This window comes from Chinchilla lanigera, unplaced genomic scaffold, assembly GCF_000276665.1.
Source record: "Chinchilla lanigera isolate Chin_1 unplaced genomic scaffold, ChiLan1.0 scaffold00001, whole genome shotgun sequence".
In the NCBI taxonomy this organism is placed as follows: Eukaryota; Metazoa; Chordata; class Mammalia; order Rodentia; family Chinchillidae; genus Chinchilla; species Chinchilla lanigera.
This window is the reverse complement of record NW_004955402.1, coordinates 35,318,933-35,334,984: the sequence shown is the minus strand read 5'-3', so window position 1 is coordinate 35,334,984 and position 16,052 is coordinate 35,318,933. Positions and strand designations below refer to the sequence as shown.

General features: G+C 47.0%; 1 protein-coding gene across 12 annotated transcripts; it reads left to right on the top strand.

Moving 5' to 3' along the window:
- Positions 1-233: 233 nt before the first annotated feature.
- Positions 234-14,230, top strand: Mbd1 (methyl-CpG binding domain protein 1). 12 transcript variants are annotated; one of them, XM_013510642.1, is made up of 17 exons: positions 235-524; positions 1,838-1,972; positions 5,813-5,927; positions 6,026-6,192; positions 6,280-6,362; positions 6,605-6,645; positions 7,050-7,196; positions 7,290-7,418; positions 7,599-7,673; positions 7,918-8,034; positions 8,118-8,186; positions 8,832-8,999; positions 9,324-9,623; positions 9,717-9,854; positions 10,193-10,324; positions 10,411-10,472; positions 13,693-14,230. In XM_013510642.1, exons 1-17 carry the CDS (start codon positions 307-309, stop codon positions 13,832-13,834), a joined length of 2,238 nt encoding a protein of 745 aa, XP_013366096.1. In that variant the 5' UTR covers positions 235-306; the 3' UTR covers positions 13,835-14,230. The 12 variants fall into 12 exon arrangements, with proteins under 12 accessions (XP_013366115.1, XP_013366096.1, XP_013366141.1 ...); XM_013510646.1 differs by lacking the exon at positions 13,693-14,230 and adding an exon at positions 11,624-13,105 and having other exon boundaries at positions 237-524; XM_013510687.1 differs by lacking the exon at positions 7,599-7,673 and having other exon boundaries at positions 236-524; positions 8,835-8,999.
- Positions 14,231-16,052: the final 1,822 nt, after the last annotated feature.

The window sequence follows — 16,052 nt, the reverse complement described above, 5'->3', positions numbered from 1 at the left end:
CAGGGCGTGCTGGCCGGGTTAGGCCGTGCGTCAGCTGACGGGGCGCTGCTGACTGCTTGTGGAGACAAGGGCCCCGCGGCATGGTACGGGCGCAAACCGACCCTCCACACCCCCTGAAGTTGAGACTGGACTGCACGGGGAAGGACGCGCCAGCTGGGACAGCGAGCGGCGCAGGCGCAGCTCCCGGACGGGTGCATTAACTGCGGTTGGAATCAGTGCGCAGGCGCAGCACGCAAAGGGCGCGCGCTGCTGTGAAGCTTCAGCCCTCCGGCGCCGCAGCCTCTGCTGTTAGGGTACGCGCCGCCAATGCAGGGCGCAGGTTTCACTTCGGGGGCGGAGCCTGAGAAGCAGGCAACGGATTTCCGGTTCCGGGAGCAACGAACAGCGGCGGAGACAACTGCTACCGTTTGGAGGAGGCGGCTGCGGAGGAGGAAGAGTAGAGCTAGGCGGGACGCGCAGGCGGGACCCTCACCATGGGTCCGAGGCCCTAGAGCGGCGGAAGCTACGGGGCTGGTGCCAAGCTGGTGAGACAGGCATAGGAGTGGAGAGCGCTCGGGAGGAGGGTAGGAAGGAATTGAGGCTCAGAATGCTGACGGGAGGAATGAAAGGCCCTCGGGCCGAGGAGGTAGAGGAATGGCGGCGTCGGCACATTAAAAGGGGGGAACAGAGGGAGTTAGATGGAGGACAGGATGGAATGTGGCTCAGAATGCTGATAGGACTATCAGGACCTCGGAATGAAGACGAGGTGGAATGGGCGAGACTAGGAAGTGCAGGGGGAGACACCGGGCCTTCCAAGTTGAGAGAGAAGTGGGGGTTCATAATGCTCAGAGAAGAAAGTAAGGGGCACTTAGGTGATGACAGAGAGAAATGGGGGACTCATATGGAGAGTGAATAGAGCATCAGGAGGCCGGCAGAGATGTCATGATCCTGTGACACGAACGGTGAGGAAAGTGGGGACAGTTTGGAGTGCTGAAGGCGAAATCAGGTTTTCTCAGGCCCAGGAGGAATGGAGGATGAAACCATTGAAGGGGAAAAGTGGATTACTTTCTGGCTGTAAAGAAGACAGGTAGAGGGACTTAGGGGCAGAGATTGGGGCAGCTGTGGACCAGAACGCCGAAGGAACAGAAATTGAGGGTAGGGGAGCTCTTGGACTGTGACATGGAGATGTGGGAGGTTTCCAGACTCAGGATAGGAAGAATGAGGGGGCTGTTCAGAGCAGTGATACTCAGGAGCAGGGGCTCACTCACAGAGGATGCAGTGGAAGTTGAAGTCATAATACCGAAATAGCAGGATAATTACGAGAATATTGCCCTGGAGGAAGAAGTAGGACAGTTAAAATCCTGAAAGAAAAAAATTGGCAACTCTTAGGTCAACAAGAAGAGGAATAGGAGGAGGTCAGAGAAATGAGTCTTCTTAGGCTGAGGGTGAGAACTGTGAGGGTGTTAGGGTGACAAAGGAAAGATAGGATCCCTTATGTTAAAGTCAGGGAGGATCTCTTGTGCCAAAGACAGGAATGAAGAAGAATGAGAGAGGCTTGGTTTTGTGGTGAAAAGAAATGATGGACTCAGTCTGAGAATGGTGAACAGTGGCAGCTAGCAGATTAAGGAGGAGGAGAAGGAATGAAGAGCTCCTGGGAAGAATAAGGGTGAGAATGGGGTTTTCTCTCCCATCACGAGCTAGTTCCCTGTGGCAAGTGTTAGGTTTTAGGCGGAGAATTAAAGGATGCCAGTGATTTGTGTGGATTGGGGCAGTTTACCTCTCTCTGGAGCCTCAGATTCTCCCTACCCTTCTCTAGAGCCACAGTTTCTCCCATACCCGACCCTTCCCCACCTTGCAGGCTGCTGCTGCTTCCTGAGGCCTCCATGGCTGAGGACTGGCTGGACTGCCCAGCTCTGGGCCCTGGCTGGAAGCGACGTGAAGTCTATCGCAAGTCAGGGGCCACCTGTGGACGCTCAGACACCTATTACCAGAGGTACTGGGTGGGTTATGGGCAGAGTCAGGGGAGGGGTTGAGCCTGGTTAGATGTAAATTAAGAGAAAGTGTGGTTAAATTTATGGGTAGACTTCAAATTATGCACATAGTCAATCCTCAATATTCAGATTTCATCTTTGAAAATTCACCTACTTAATAAAATTTATTTGACCAAAGTTAATATGGTACTTTCGTGGTTATTCACAGATACACAGAGCAGTTAAAAATTTGAGTCATCCTATCACATATTCCCAACCAACATTGAACAAGGCCTTTTTGTGTCAGCTTTCATATTGTAAATAAGTATCCTTTATGTGGTCTGTTTAGTGCCACGTTTTTCTCATTTTTGTATACTTTTCTTGTGATTTTGCTGTTTAAAATGACCCCCAGATTTAAGTAGTGAAGTGCCTGCCATCTAGTGTTTTTAGCTCAAGAAGGTTGTCATAGCCGGGCATGGTGGCGCATGCCTGTAATCCCAGCACTCTAGAGGCTGAGGCAGGAGGATCGTTGCGAGTTCCAGGCCAGCTTGGGCTACAAAGCGAGCTCAAGGTCAGCCTGAACTGCATAGTGAGACCCTGTGTCAAAAAGAAAAATAAAGAAGGGTGTGATGTGCATTATGGAGAAAATGCCTGTCAGATAAACTTCATTTGAGCATGAATTACAATACTGTTAGCTGTGAGTTTAGTGTTACGAATCAAAAGCATGGTACATCCAGAAAAAGAAGAGAAAACTTGGCAGTATGTATGTGAGGCTGCTGTGGGAAGTACAAAAAGTAACATTTGTATTACTTGAGGAAAAGCAGCTAAATTTGTGGAGCCGTAAAATAACCAGTAAAACATTTTGTACAGCGTTATTATGAGGAAAGCAAAAGACGTTACCCAGTATTTGGAAAATACAAGCCTATCTCAGCTAATCCTGGCTGGCACATTTCAAAAGTGGTATGGCATGAAAAACGTTAAACTTACATGCTGTTCAGGTATAGATGAGGAATCTGTGGAGAAAAGTCTTAAAGATATTTGCTTCATGTTATACAGGATAAGGGTTATTTAATAGAATAAGCTTTCAGTGCCAGTGAGACTGACTTACTTGATGAGGACGTTGGCAGATGAACCTACATGGCAGAAACAGCCTCTAAAGCCCCTGGCTTTAAATCATTCAGACCTGGCAATCATTTATAAAAATACATAGATTAAGAAAGGTATCTTTAAACGAACACCTAAAATAATATTTTATGTATTGATGAGTTAATAAAAATGTGACCAAAGGTTTGTTGAAACTTAACCCTATGTTTTTTCTAGGAACATTGATTCCTTGTACAGTAATTCAGGGTTGATGGCAGCATTAAAAACCATAACTACCATGAATAATAAAAATTGACTGTAAACATAAAATCGTGTTTATAAATATTTACATGTTTTAGACGTAATAGTGATACAGTTATTAAACTTTCTATGCTCTTTGTCTTCTTTTTGTGTCAAAGTTGCCATTTCCCTAAAGGAATACAGTAAAACCATAAACAGTTCCTTTTGTTTATATTTAATTAACTTTTAAACATAATTGCATATTTGTATAAAACTTTCAGAACTTATAATTTTCAGGAACTGTCAGATCTGAGATTTTATCCTACTTAGATACATTCATTTCAGTTTTGTGGGGCTGGTAGAAAATATGAGTCTTCTGGGTCAGAGATGGAAAAGAGTTTATTACACCATTTGCAAGATCCAAAATGTCATTGTTTTTGTGCTAGTACCTTGAATCCCAGTCTCCACCTAGTGACATGAAGATGGTCGAGTAACAGGTACCACATGTAGAGTGGATTATATTACAGGGAAACAACTGAACTTACGGAATTAAATCTTTTCTAATATTAGGATAGTAAATATGTTTGCTTTTTGCTCTGGAAGGAGACCCCATTTTTATCTTCCAAGGTTGTTTGAAAAGATAGTTTATTATAAAAGACAATCAGTACCTACATAGAACTGAATAGACTCAGGGAGTATTTTTTCCCATTGTCAAATATTTATAATTTATGTAGTTACATTTTTGTATATTTTTAAGCATTTCTGTTACACATTTTCTTTATTTGATTATGTAATGCTTACATATTTTACGTATTATTTGATATGTTTGTGTTCTCATTTGTGTTTTTATTTACATAAAATGTTTTCAGTAACACTAGTATTGGGTTGTAGATAAGTCTTTTTTTTTCTTTTTGGTTTTGAGAACTGAACTCAAGACTTTGTATATGCCAGATAAGCATTCTTCCACTGAACTACACTCTACATTTATTTTTTTAAAGGTCTTTAACATTCTTTTTTCTGTTTTTGTGGTGCTGGAAATCAAACCCAGAGCCTTGCACATGCTAGGCAAGCACTCTGCCACTGAGCTACAACCCCAGTAGCTCCTATGGCAGTGGTGGCAAACCTATGGCATGTGTGTTATTTTTCTTTTAAGACAAAAGATGTTAATGTATAAGTTGATTTTTCTAAACTGAAACTGAAATATTTAGGTTTAATTGTAGTGCTCGTGCTTTGCGATAGGTAAGTGAGTTTTGGGTTGTAGTTTGGGCCCTTGGCTCTAGAAGGTTTGCCATCACTGCCCTTAAAGTTCCTTTTTTTAAAAAAAGAAGTCATACTTTTAATCAGGCCATCCTTGAACTCCTGTGTTTAATCAGTCCTCCTGCCTCAACCTCTCAAGTAGTTGAGAGGTGCGCATGTGTTTTTTTTTAGTTTATTTTTTGAGACCAGATCTCACTATGTTGCCCAGACTGGGCTCAAACTTGTTCTTCCTGCCTTAGCCTCTCAAATAGCTAGGATTATAGGCTTGTACCACCATGCCTAGCTGTTTGCATTTATACAGTTATGTGTTGCATTTAACAAAGAAATACATTTTGAGAAATGCATCATTAGGTGAATTCATTGTGCCAGCATCATTGAGCGTAGTTACACAAAACTAGATGGTGTATAGATGATACAGCCATGCATTGCTTAAGGACGGAGATATGTTTTAAGGAAGATGGCAGGCAATTTCACCACATAAGCATTATAGAATGTACTTATACAAACTAAGACTAAGACAGCTAGTACTGTGTCACTGGGCAATATCCTATGGGACCACTTTTGTATATTTGGTTTGCTGTTGGTCAAAATATCATGTGGCATATATGTGTATATATATGTGTGTGTGTGTGTGTGTGTGATGAATAAGGCTAATGCCTGTTTAACATACTATTTTACAGTAAATTTTACAGTAAATACTATTTTACAGTAAATTTTTTTTGTGCGGGGAATCAAACTCAGGACCTCATGCTTGCCAGGCAGGTGCTTACACCACTGAGCTATCTCCCCGGCCCTACAGTAAATTTTTTTATAAATAGGAACATACTCAAGTGGTAAAAAGCATATAGTAAATATATAAACCAGTAATAATCACTTAGTATGTACTACATATAATTATATTTGATGTACTTGTATATAATTGGCAGCACAGGTTTGTTTACACGAGCCTCACCACAGAACGTAATGCATTGTGCCGTGACATAATGGTGGCAGTGTTGCTAGACAATAATAATTATTTAGCTCTATTATAATCTAATTGGACTGCCATAAAATATGTGGTTTGTCATTGACCAAAACATTGTACAGCTTGTGACCATGTTTGTACACAGGCTGATATTTAGTCATATTTAATATGTATTTCCGTTACTCAGAATTAGCATAGGACCTGGGTAGGCCTCAGGCCCGTTCCAGGTTGCTGCCTGTATCCTGCTAACTGAGAGGGTTGAATGCGTAGAATGGCATTGGCTGTACCTGGGTACCAACTCATCCTGGCCCATCCCCAGCCCCACAGGAGACAGGATCCGAAGCAAAGTTGAGCTCACCCGATACTTGGGCCCTGCGTGTGACCTCAGCCTTTTCGACTTCAAACAAGGCATCTTGTGCTATTCAACCCCTAAGGTACTTCATGATGTGGGGGGCCCAGGGCAGAGGGTGACTATGATTTGTGACACCCATATACTGACCCACGTTCTTCCTGTCCTCACCCTCATCTCTAGGCCCGTTCTGTGGCTGTCCCCAGCAAGAAACGGAAGAAGGCTTCAAAGCCAGCCAAGGCTCAGAAACGTCATGTTGGACCCCAGAAGAGTAAAGTCAGGAAAGAGACCCGAGAAGATGAAGCCAAGGCTGATACAGACACAGCCCCAGCTTCATTCCCTGCACCTGGGTGAGTGTTCGCCTAAGTTTAGCCAGGTAGGAGAGGGTTGAAACCAGTGGTGCTCTTAGGGCCCCACACCTGTCTTTCCCATCTCAGGTGCTGTGAGAACTGTGGAATCAGCTTCTCAGGGGATGGTACTGGAAGGCAGCGGCTCAAGACATTGTGCAAAGACTGCAGAGGTGACCGGCCTCCTGGGGGATGGAACACTTGGAGACAGGAGCTGGGGCAGACCGGGTGTCAGGCTAGGTTAGAGGTTGATTGGTGGATGTTAGGACAGAGGCTAGTGGCATGGTTGGCAGTTGGATTTAGGAAGTGTGAAATGTGGGTAGAGGTTGAGTGGTGAAAGGGAGTCAAGGCCAAGGCACTGGGTGAAGCCAAGTGTCTATTCTTCCCTTCCCACTTTTCTCTGTCCCTCTCCCAGCACAGAGAATTGCCTTCAATCGGGAGCAGAGGATGTTTAAGGTAAGAGCGGTGTGCTTTTTCCTCACAGCGCTGTAGTGGGAGCAAGACGTGATGGGGCTGGTAGAGGTTCTGAAGGATTGGTGATAGTTCACAGGGTATGTGAGTCCTTTTAGAGGACTAAATAAATATGTCCACCCATAGAAGACATAGTAAGGAGAATTAATAGGGTGTCTATCAATAGACACAGGGATGAAGTTAACGGGACCATTAGACATTGTAGACTCAATGTTGGTGACTAATGAGTAATTACAAGATACAGTGATGAGGTTAATGGGGGACTAATGGACATGGTGATAGGAGCTGAAGTTGGGTCAGCAGACAGGAAGGAGTAAGGGAGTAAGGTAGTAAGTTAGCCTGGAGCTATCCTATCTGGGCCTGTGACTTATGCCCCTTATTTCTGGCAGCGTGTGGGCTGTGGAGAGTGTGCAGCCTGCCGAGTAACTGAAGACTGCGGGGCCTGTTCCACCTGCCTCTTGCAGTTGCCCCACGATGTGGCCTCAGGGCTGTTCTGCAAGTGTGAGCGGAGACGCTGCCTCCGGATTGTGGAGAGGGTGAGTTCGGCAGGTGGGGTGGGCCCAAGGCTCACCCCAGTTTCTGGCCCTCATAGCCCTGACCCCTTGCATCACACCTCCGGCCCCCCACAGAGCCGAGGGTGTGGAGTGTGCCGGGGCTGTCAGACCCAAGAGGACTGTGGCCGTTGCCGAGTCTGCCTTCGCCCTCCCCGCCCTGGTCTTAGGCGCCAGTGGAGGTGTGTGCAGCGGCGCTGCCTTCGGGTGAGTCAGGCTGGAGGGGCCAGCACTGGCGGGACCAAGGCTGGGCCAGAGCTCATTCTGCTGTAAAAGTTACCGCCACTGCTGCTTCCTCTCAACCTGGCCTTGTCCACCTCATATCTTCTTTTCTTTCCCATCTTACACTCACCTTCCTGACCCCACCTACCTGCCTTTGTCTGCCAGCATCTTGCTCACCGGCTCAGTCGCCATCGTCAGCGATGTCAGCGACGCCCTCCCCTGGCTGTGGCTCCCCCTGCTGTGAGTGCTCCACTGCACAGGGTCCTATGCATGCTTTTGCTCTTTTTTGTTTGAGGTAGGGTCTCACTATGTCCTGGGAAAGGCTGTCCTTGAACATGTGATCCTGTTGCCTTAGCTTCCCAAGTGCTGGTATTATATGCATGTGCCACTATGCCTGGCGTGTCACGCATGCTTTCTGTATTCCTAGGGGATCCTATGTGTGGCTGGTGCCACCAAACCCTGACCGTTCTTTTGGCTCTCCCAGGGTAAACGTGGCCGCCGCAGGGGAGGCTCTGATTCCAAGACGGTTGCCCAGCAACACTCTCAAGCTCAGTCACTGCCTACCCCTCCTGCAGCAGAGACCCCAGAGCCTGTAGAACTGGTAAGGCCCTGATGGGCAGGGGGAAAGCACAACCCCAACCTTACCCAGTACCTACCCTGACCCCTCCCCGTTTGCCTCTGCAGCATGCCAGCGCCCTGGTACCCTCACCACCTGCCGAAGTCATCTATTACTGGGTAGACGAGGACGAGCTAGTGAGTGGCCCCACCCTACCTGGATAAGCCTAGACATTCTTAGACGCTTGATTAACTCCAAAAAAGCAGTTGCTGTAATGGGCCTAATAGGGGCACAACAAGGCTCAGAAATGGGTACTAGAATAGGATGAGCAGTGATGAGGAAGGATTAATATGGGATCAGCAGGTACAGTGACAGTGCCTAATATCAGATGAATCAACACTGGTGGCTAACACAGGACCAGGAGACACAATGGTGGAGCCGATAGAGGAGCAGGGAGCTTAGTGACTAGTGTTCATGCAGAATGAGCGGATATAGCCAGCAGCTGATGGGAGCTAATAGAGGGCTAACGAAGTCCTGCTGGAAGTCGGGGTCAAAAGCGTTGTCTTGGTAGCTGGTCAAAGAGCAGCAGATACTGTGATGATACCATGATGAAGCAGCCACAGTCCTAATGGTATTGAAGCCCAGCTGGCACAGTGATACTGGTTAATGTTGAACTTGCCAATGCTGGAGTGTGATAAATGGGGAGTCAGCAGACTGAGACTAGTGTGCAGCTGGCTGTCCCAATGGGACAGAAAGAGCACCAGGAACAGCACTGGAATGGGCATTGAGAATAGCCTCTCCTAGTCCTAGTGACAGCACCACCATTCCCCCCCCCACCCCAGCAGCCCTACACGAACCGCCGGCAGAACCGCAAGTGCGGGGCCTGTGCAGCCTGCCTACGGCGGATGGACTGTGGCCGCTGCGACTTCTGCTGCGACAAGCCCAAATTCGGGGGCAGCAACCAGAAGCGCCAGAAGTGTCGTTGGCGCCAGTGCCTGCAATTTGCCATGGTGGGTGGGGCAGGAAGGGTCAAGTGGATGGGATAGGTTGGGCCAGGTACTCCAGTGCCTGGGAGTGGTGGGCAGGCCTGTTAGGTGGTTGGGAGGTACAGTGGCTCCAGCCAAGGATTAGTAGTAGACATTGTGCTGGGGTGAATGAATGTAGGTTACACAGGCACTGCTAATGGGAGACTGGCAGGCTCATTGATGAGGGCTGATACATAACAAAATTCTGTTCTGGAACTAAGGGGAAGTTAGTAGGCACGCTGAGTAGGGAAGGGTGGGTGTGGTTGGTCAAGGCACTAGGTGGCCATAGTACCCCATCTCTCCTCACAGAAGCGGCTGCTGCCCAGTACCGGGTCAGGGTCTGAGGAGTGGGCAGGATCGCCCTCACTTTACCCTCGTCGAAAGAGACCAGGTTCTGCTCGACGGCCCCGTTTGGGCCCTACTGTGAAGTCCCCTTTGACTACGCGCACAGCCCGACCAGGTCGTGCCCAGGCTCCACTGAAGCAGGAAGCTGGTGGTGGCTTTGTGCTGCCTCCACCTGGCACCGACCTTGTGTTTTTGCGGGAGGGCGCCAGCAGTCCTGTGCAGGTGCCAGGTCCTGCTACAGCTTCTACAGAAGCTCCATTGCAGGTGAGGGCCCCACTGTACCCTTCCCTTCCCTGTGCCACCCAGCCTCCTGCCAGGGAGCTGAGAACATGTCTGCTGCCATCCTCCCTTATGCAGGAGGCCCAGTGCTCTGGCCTGAGTTGGGTTGTGGCCTTACCTCAGGTGAAGCAAGAGAAGGCAGATGCCCACGAAGAGTGGACACCGGGCACAGCCGTCCTGACTTCTCCCACATTGCAGCCTGACTGCGCTAGCAAGGTGGGGGCAGTGCTAGATGTTCTGTTGGTGCCATAATGGGTGGTCTGTAAGCAGAGTGATAGTGAGCTCTGATGGTAGCACTGAGAGTGATAGGTGTGCTGATTGTGGCTGTTCTGCACAATTATCCACAGGCAACTAGCTTTGCCCACTTTGCTGCCCAGCTAATAGGAAAATGGAGAGCAGTGAGGAGTAGTAAAGGATTATAGGCACAAATTGGCATTTCTGTGCTGAACTGTGAAGGAAGTGAGATATGTCAACACAATGGCAGGTTGGCTGATAGGGACTTTCCTCAGTCCAACCGTGTCCTTCTAACTGCTGCCCTTTCCCACTTCTCCCAGGCAGTAGACCCGGGCCTGCCACCTGTGAAGCAAGAGCCACCTGACCCTGAGGAGGGAAAGGAGGAGAACAAGGATGGCTGTGTCTCCGAATCGGCCCCAGAGGAGGAGGCAGGAGGGGCTGGCACACCCGTGGTCAGTGCTGGGGGACACCCGTCCCTGCCCTGATCTTTCCTTAGCCCCTCCAGCCATGTTGACCCATGATGTTAATTCTTCCCTAGATCACGGAGATTTTCAGCCTGGGTGGAACCCGCTTCCGGGACACAGCAGCCTGGTTGCCAAGGTGTGCCCCACACAGTGAAGGGTGGGGATGGGTTGGATGCCGGCCAGATGTGGACCCTGAATTTTGAAAGTAGAGCCAGCTATTTGGGTACAGAGGGAGATAAAGACCCATCTGCTGTACTGTTCACAACTAGTGCAGAGGGGTTTGCAGCACCCTAGAGATTTCTGCTGAGACTCAGTACAGTAGCATTCTGGATCAGGATCTCATTTTGGGAAAGGGGGAAAAGACCTGATACTCTGATGAGATTTGAAAGAAAATTAAATAGTAGAGAATTTGGTCCCTACCACCCTAAGAAAATCCTGTAAGGGCCAGATTTAGTAGTATCTAAGCTCTTACTCAGAGGATCATCATCATCATCTGAGATCTTGAAGGCCTTTGGAGTCTCTCAGAGACCACTGGGTGTTCTGGACAATAGAAAGAGGGTGTATCACAGAGATATTGCTGGGCTGACCTGAGTAATGGATTAGTTAGGGAATGTGGGTCTTGAGCTGACTCTGTGGGTAGATACAGCTACATGACCTTTGGCTTGTCCTGTGCCTCCCAGAGCAGCCTCTGTGGAGGGGCTTAGGCAGTGTCTCTTGAGCCTTTTCTGGTGAGGTTATTCTTTCAGATATTATGCAGAACTTCTCCATTAGACCTGGCAATAGGATAAATGGTAGATGCCTATAAGGCCTGAGATGGTGGGAGTAAAACTGAGGAATGCTGACTCCTGCAGAAGGCCATGCACAGAACCTTAAGAGACGGAGCAGAAACCATTGGCTAAGCAGCTAGATTCCCTTATTCCTACAAACCAGTTCCAGCAGACCAGAACCCCTCCAGCTACACCCAGAGTATGACTTAGTTACTGACTGACCTCTGTTGGGTGTGCAGCAGTTTGAGGGGCCTAGTGATGACAGCATTGAGTCCTATAAGGCTTGCCCTTCAGAAGACAGGATCCCTACTTGAGCCATCATTTCTCTGCATGCAAAATAATTACGTGTTACGGAGAAGATGCTGGGCTGTCTGAGCTGGTAATATTTAAGAAGAAAAGATACAGGATAATTAAGTGGAAATGGGTGGAGGATGCAGAACAGTAGGAAATGGTTTTGTTATACTCCATTTTGTATATAGCAAACCTCATTCAACATATAGACCTGCTCCCTCTTCTCTAGGTCCAAGGACCTTAAAAAACCTGGAGCTAGAAAGCAGTAGACTGGAGGCTTCTGCAGACTGTAGAACTCAAGGTGATATTTGCAGACCGGCTTCACAAGACAACCCTGATCTCCTAGGGACTGGACCATAGATTGGTTACAGGGCTGTGTGTATCAGCCCTAAAAGGAAAACTTCCCAGCAAACTTGAGGAGCAGGCCTACTCAGTACTTCAAACTTACGGGAAGCAGCTGGAAAGAAAAAGTCAGAATAGAAAGTTGGTGCATCTCCTCCCAAAAGGAGAGATTGGACAGAGGGGTTGAGGAGGTTGGGTAGGGAAGGGGATGCAATTAAAGCCACCACAAACAAGCTAAACAAGCCATCTTCACAAATTAAGTGGCTTCTGATGAGACCTGGCAGTGTCTCTAAACATTTTCTCAGGGAGACAACAATTGAAAATGCAATGTGAATAAATGAGAAAAGGAAAGTAACTGCTGTTCATTGAGCTTCTGTGGATCTAATGTTTTGAATCCTCAAAGCAGTCTTTTTAGGCAAATTGATCTGTGCAGTTTTGCAGATGATAAGACTGAGACTCCAATGAGATGAACTTTCCCAATATCAAATAGCTAGATTGGTAAAGCTAGAATTGTACTCCGGCTATAAAGGCTTTGTTCTTTAAGGCACTAAACTGTTAACTGCAATCCTATGTGCAATAATGTGTAATATTGCAGTAATAGTTTTCAGTGACTTTGGAAATAGACAGTGGATTACTGTAAATAATGTATAAATCCGTTATACTCCTGCCTTTAGCATGGTTTAAGGAGTGCCAAAGCTATACGGATGGGGTCACCTTGTTTTCAGAGCAGCTATTCTTGTAGAAACTGGGTTCACCACAGGCCCCATATGCTGCATAGTAATCTTCAAACCCTAAAGGGTGTCTTCTCCATTGCCTGCTGTCCATTTTGCTTGTCAAACTGACTCCTCAGCCTCAGTCAGAACAGTCTGGAACTAAAGCTGCCAGCCTGGCCCATCTCTCCTGACAATGGGTGTCTCCTGCTTTCTCATGACCTCTCTGCTTGGTTCCTTCCCCTCAAACCAAATGTCTACTAGGAGGCTAATTCCTGCCTCCAGTTCTGCTCTAGGGCCAGCCTTGGCTCAGCCTTACCTCACTCAGCATGCTTCATTCATAACATGCCAAAAGATCAGACATGTAATTTGTTTAGCTTTATAGGGCCAAGACTGACAGTGCCTCCTTAAATTTTGTATCCTCCCTTGCCTTACCTAGTCCCAGCCCTGCAGTAGGAGTTAATTGAGATACAAATTAGTCATTTCCATTTGTAACTCAGAAATTCTCTGCCACTGTCCTCTCCTTTTCCTCTGCCTTGCCTTATTTAGCCCATCCCCAGCCAAGACTGGGTAATCTGTTACTGCTTTTTACCCCTAGGGTCCAACACCCAACCCTAGTACTCTGGTAATTCTAACAGTGATGTTCTAAGGAAAATGTATTTGACTGGCATTCTGACTCCTGAGTGAAGAGTCTGATTACCATACGAATGGATTAGGGTATAATCAGAAGAACCAAAATACAGATGATATACATGTGTATTTTAAGGATTTGTCAGAGGGATTTGAACCTGTGTGATTATGGGAGCTGATTAAATAGACTCTGTAAGGCTGTTGTCCATCTCATGCTGGAGCTTGAAGTCTGCAGTGAGGCAATCAGAAAGGGAAGATGTATATAAATTATGGGAAACTTGAGGACACATTGGAGCCCACAAGCAAGAGTCAGCATCAGTGTGGATGGCCTAGCATCCATGTCAGTCTCTCGCCATCTTCTATCTTGATGTGGGTATCCTGCAGAAGAAACTGGTGCTCTTCCTCACACAGCTAATACATCTGGCCCAGGATTAGAGAGGCTGATGGAAGATGCTAGGGAAGGTGGAGCAGCTGCAGGCCTCTCGGCTGCCCCACACCAACAGGGTGAGCCAGCAAATAAGTGACAGCACGCATGGACCGCAGCAGTGCCTGGTGTCCTTTCACCAATCTTCCAAGTGTAAAAACAATATGCTGCTTCTCCACTTCTGCTCTGCAGTTCTCAGGCAAAATGTCCCTTGTGGCCTGACCTAGCCAGAAGCACACTGAGAACGGAGTTCTGGAAACAGCCTAACCAAGATGAGATGTTACAAAGCCACCCTGCCACGAATCAGCTCCTAAGGGTCTCACTACTCGCATGAAAATAACTTGATAAAACTACGTTAATGAAAATGTAAAGCTGAAGACCACAGGAAGTACAGAAATTCCACCCAGCTCACCCAGAATAAACTTGCTGATCTTGGCTGTTTTTGTACTGTTCAAGTATTGAAAACCTGGTCCATGGTAGGCACTGAACTTAATACTGGGATACAGAAATTAAAAAGATATGGTCCATATGATTTTATTTAATGTTATCCATGTGTATTACAAGTGGTGAATGGATTTCCAAATTTGTCATGGAATGTAATGCTGAAAATACAGAACTCATGAAATATGGGGAAGCCAGTCTTTGTGAGATCCTTGTTGGGGCATAGAAAGAATTGGAAATTTAGTTTCTGACTTTAAGCAGTTCTATTTAAAAATAACTTTTAAATGATTTTTATTGTCCCATTTGTTGATTTGTATGTTTAGCATTTCTTTGATGTGTGCCTTGATGTTGGTAACAGTGTTGACTGACTCGGAGAAACTAAGGTAGTGGGAGGCAGGATCAAGACCACTTCTGTTGAAGAACCCAGACACACCACTTCAGTAGGCCTTCCAGAGGGTGATTGAAATCTGAGGTTCCTGGTGCTGGACCCTTGGCCCAGCCCTCCCGTCCCCCCAGGGGCCCGCCGAGGGGTGGTTTTGCACTGAAGTCGTCAGACCAGCTGAAAGGCATTACCCTCACCTGTGGCTGGCCCGGCAGGAATGGGGCGGGGCCTCTACACGGGCGCAAGGCCCGTTGTGGGCTGAGGTCAGAAGGCAGCGACTGTCCCTCTTCAAATAGTGGAGAAAAAGGCAACACTAGAGTTAAATTGCCAGGCTTGCCCAGGGAGAAGGCGCGGCACGACAGCCTCAGAACTGAAAATGGAGCTTATGAAGGCAGCCAGCTGTCCAGGGCCTTTCCGTCGCCGTCGCCGCTGAAAACTGAACATCACGGCACATCGGACCCTTCCCCAGTTTCGCTGGGCTGGAGGGTGCCGGACGCTGGTTTCAGTGTTTTTTCCCCGAGCGGGTGGGATCAGGCTCATTAGTGGCCCAGAACCCTTAAAAACCGAAATGCAGACATCCAGGAGCCATAGCCCCTCAGGACACTGTCAAGGGAACCCAGACAATTTCCTAACTTCTTTCTTTTTTGTTTGTTTCAGGCTACGTAAACTCTTAACAGTAAATGAAAATGAGTATTTTACCGAACTGCAATTGAAAGAAGAAGCATTATAGGAGGAGAAAAAATAATTAAATGAAATTATTAGAAGAAAGACATATTTTGTGAAAAGCTGAACCAGCAATTCAGGAAATGGAATCCAAATCTAGAAATGTACCACATAGAAAATCCGAAGCAGGTGGATTACAAACGATTAAGGAATGCTAATTTACTGCGACCTTAAGAGGGTGTAAACATTAGTCCTAAGGCGGTTATTAGTATACCTCAGTGACTGTCGTAGTTACTGATACTTTTCTTGTGTTCTAGTTAGTGTTCTTTGTGGCCCCTACTTTAGAATGGGAGTACCAAAGTGTCATTCTTAATTGGCTTTTAGGTACTAACTACCAACTTGCTCTTGATGGGAAATACAACTGTGGTTTCCACCCACGCCAAGGCCCAGTCTAGTTTCCTGATCTGTGTTGCCGGTTCTCCTGCCTAGTATCCTGATGCTCAGGAACCGATTACCTGGACTTCTAAGCGGCATCCTGACTCTGGTCCACAGTGACCCCTCGTTTGAGACTTTTTAAAAAAAATTGTGCCCAGCCAGGTCACACCAGTGCCCCCACCAGCCCATTTGATCTCCCTTTCCTAGGATAACCCGACGTCTAAGTCCTGTTTTCTGCCCAGTGCAGTAGAATGACTTTATTAAGAGATTTATTATTACAGTTTGGATGATTTGATAAAGCACTTTGGCTCCCTGGGCCTTAAATCTACTTCGATGTAAAATGAAGATAGTAATACCTGCTGTTCCATCAACCCTGTAAGATAATCGTCAGGCTTAAAGGTTGTATCTGTGAAAATATCTTGCAAATTGTAAAGAACTACACAAATACAAGGTTGTCTTGTGATGATTACTATCGCCATTATTGCGAATAACCTAGGTACAAAATTTAGTCTTCCCACAAAATGTCCACGTCTTCCTTGTGCTTTTAGACCCATCACAGTCTATAAATAGGGTGGAATGGAATTATAATTAGACCTTCAACTTTCCTCGGGTTAAAGGGTTTTTTTCCGGC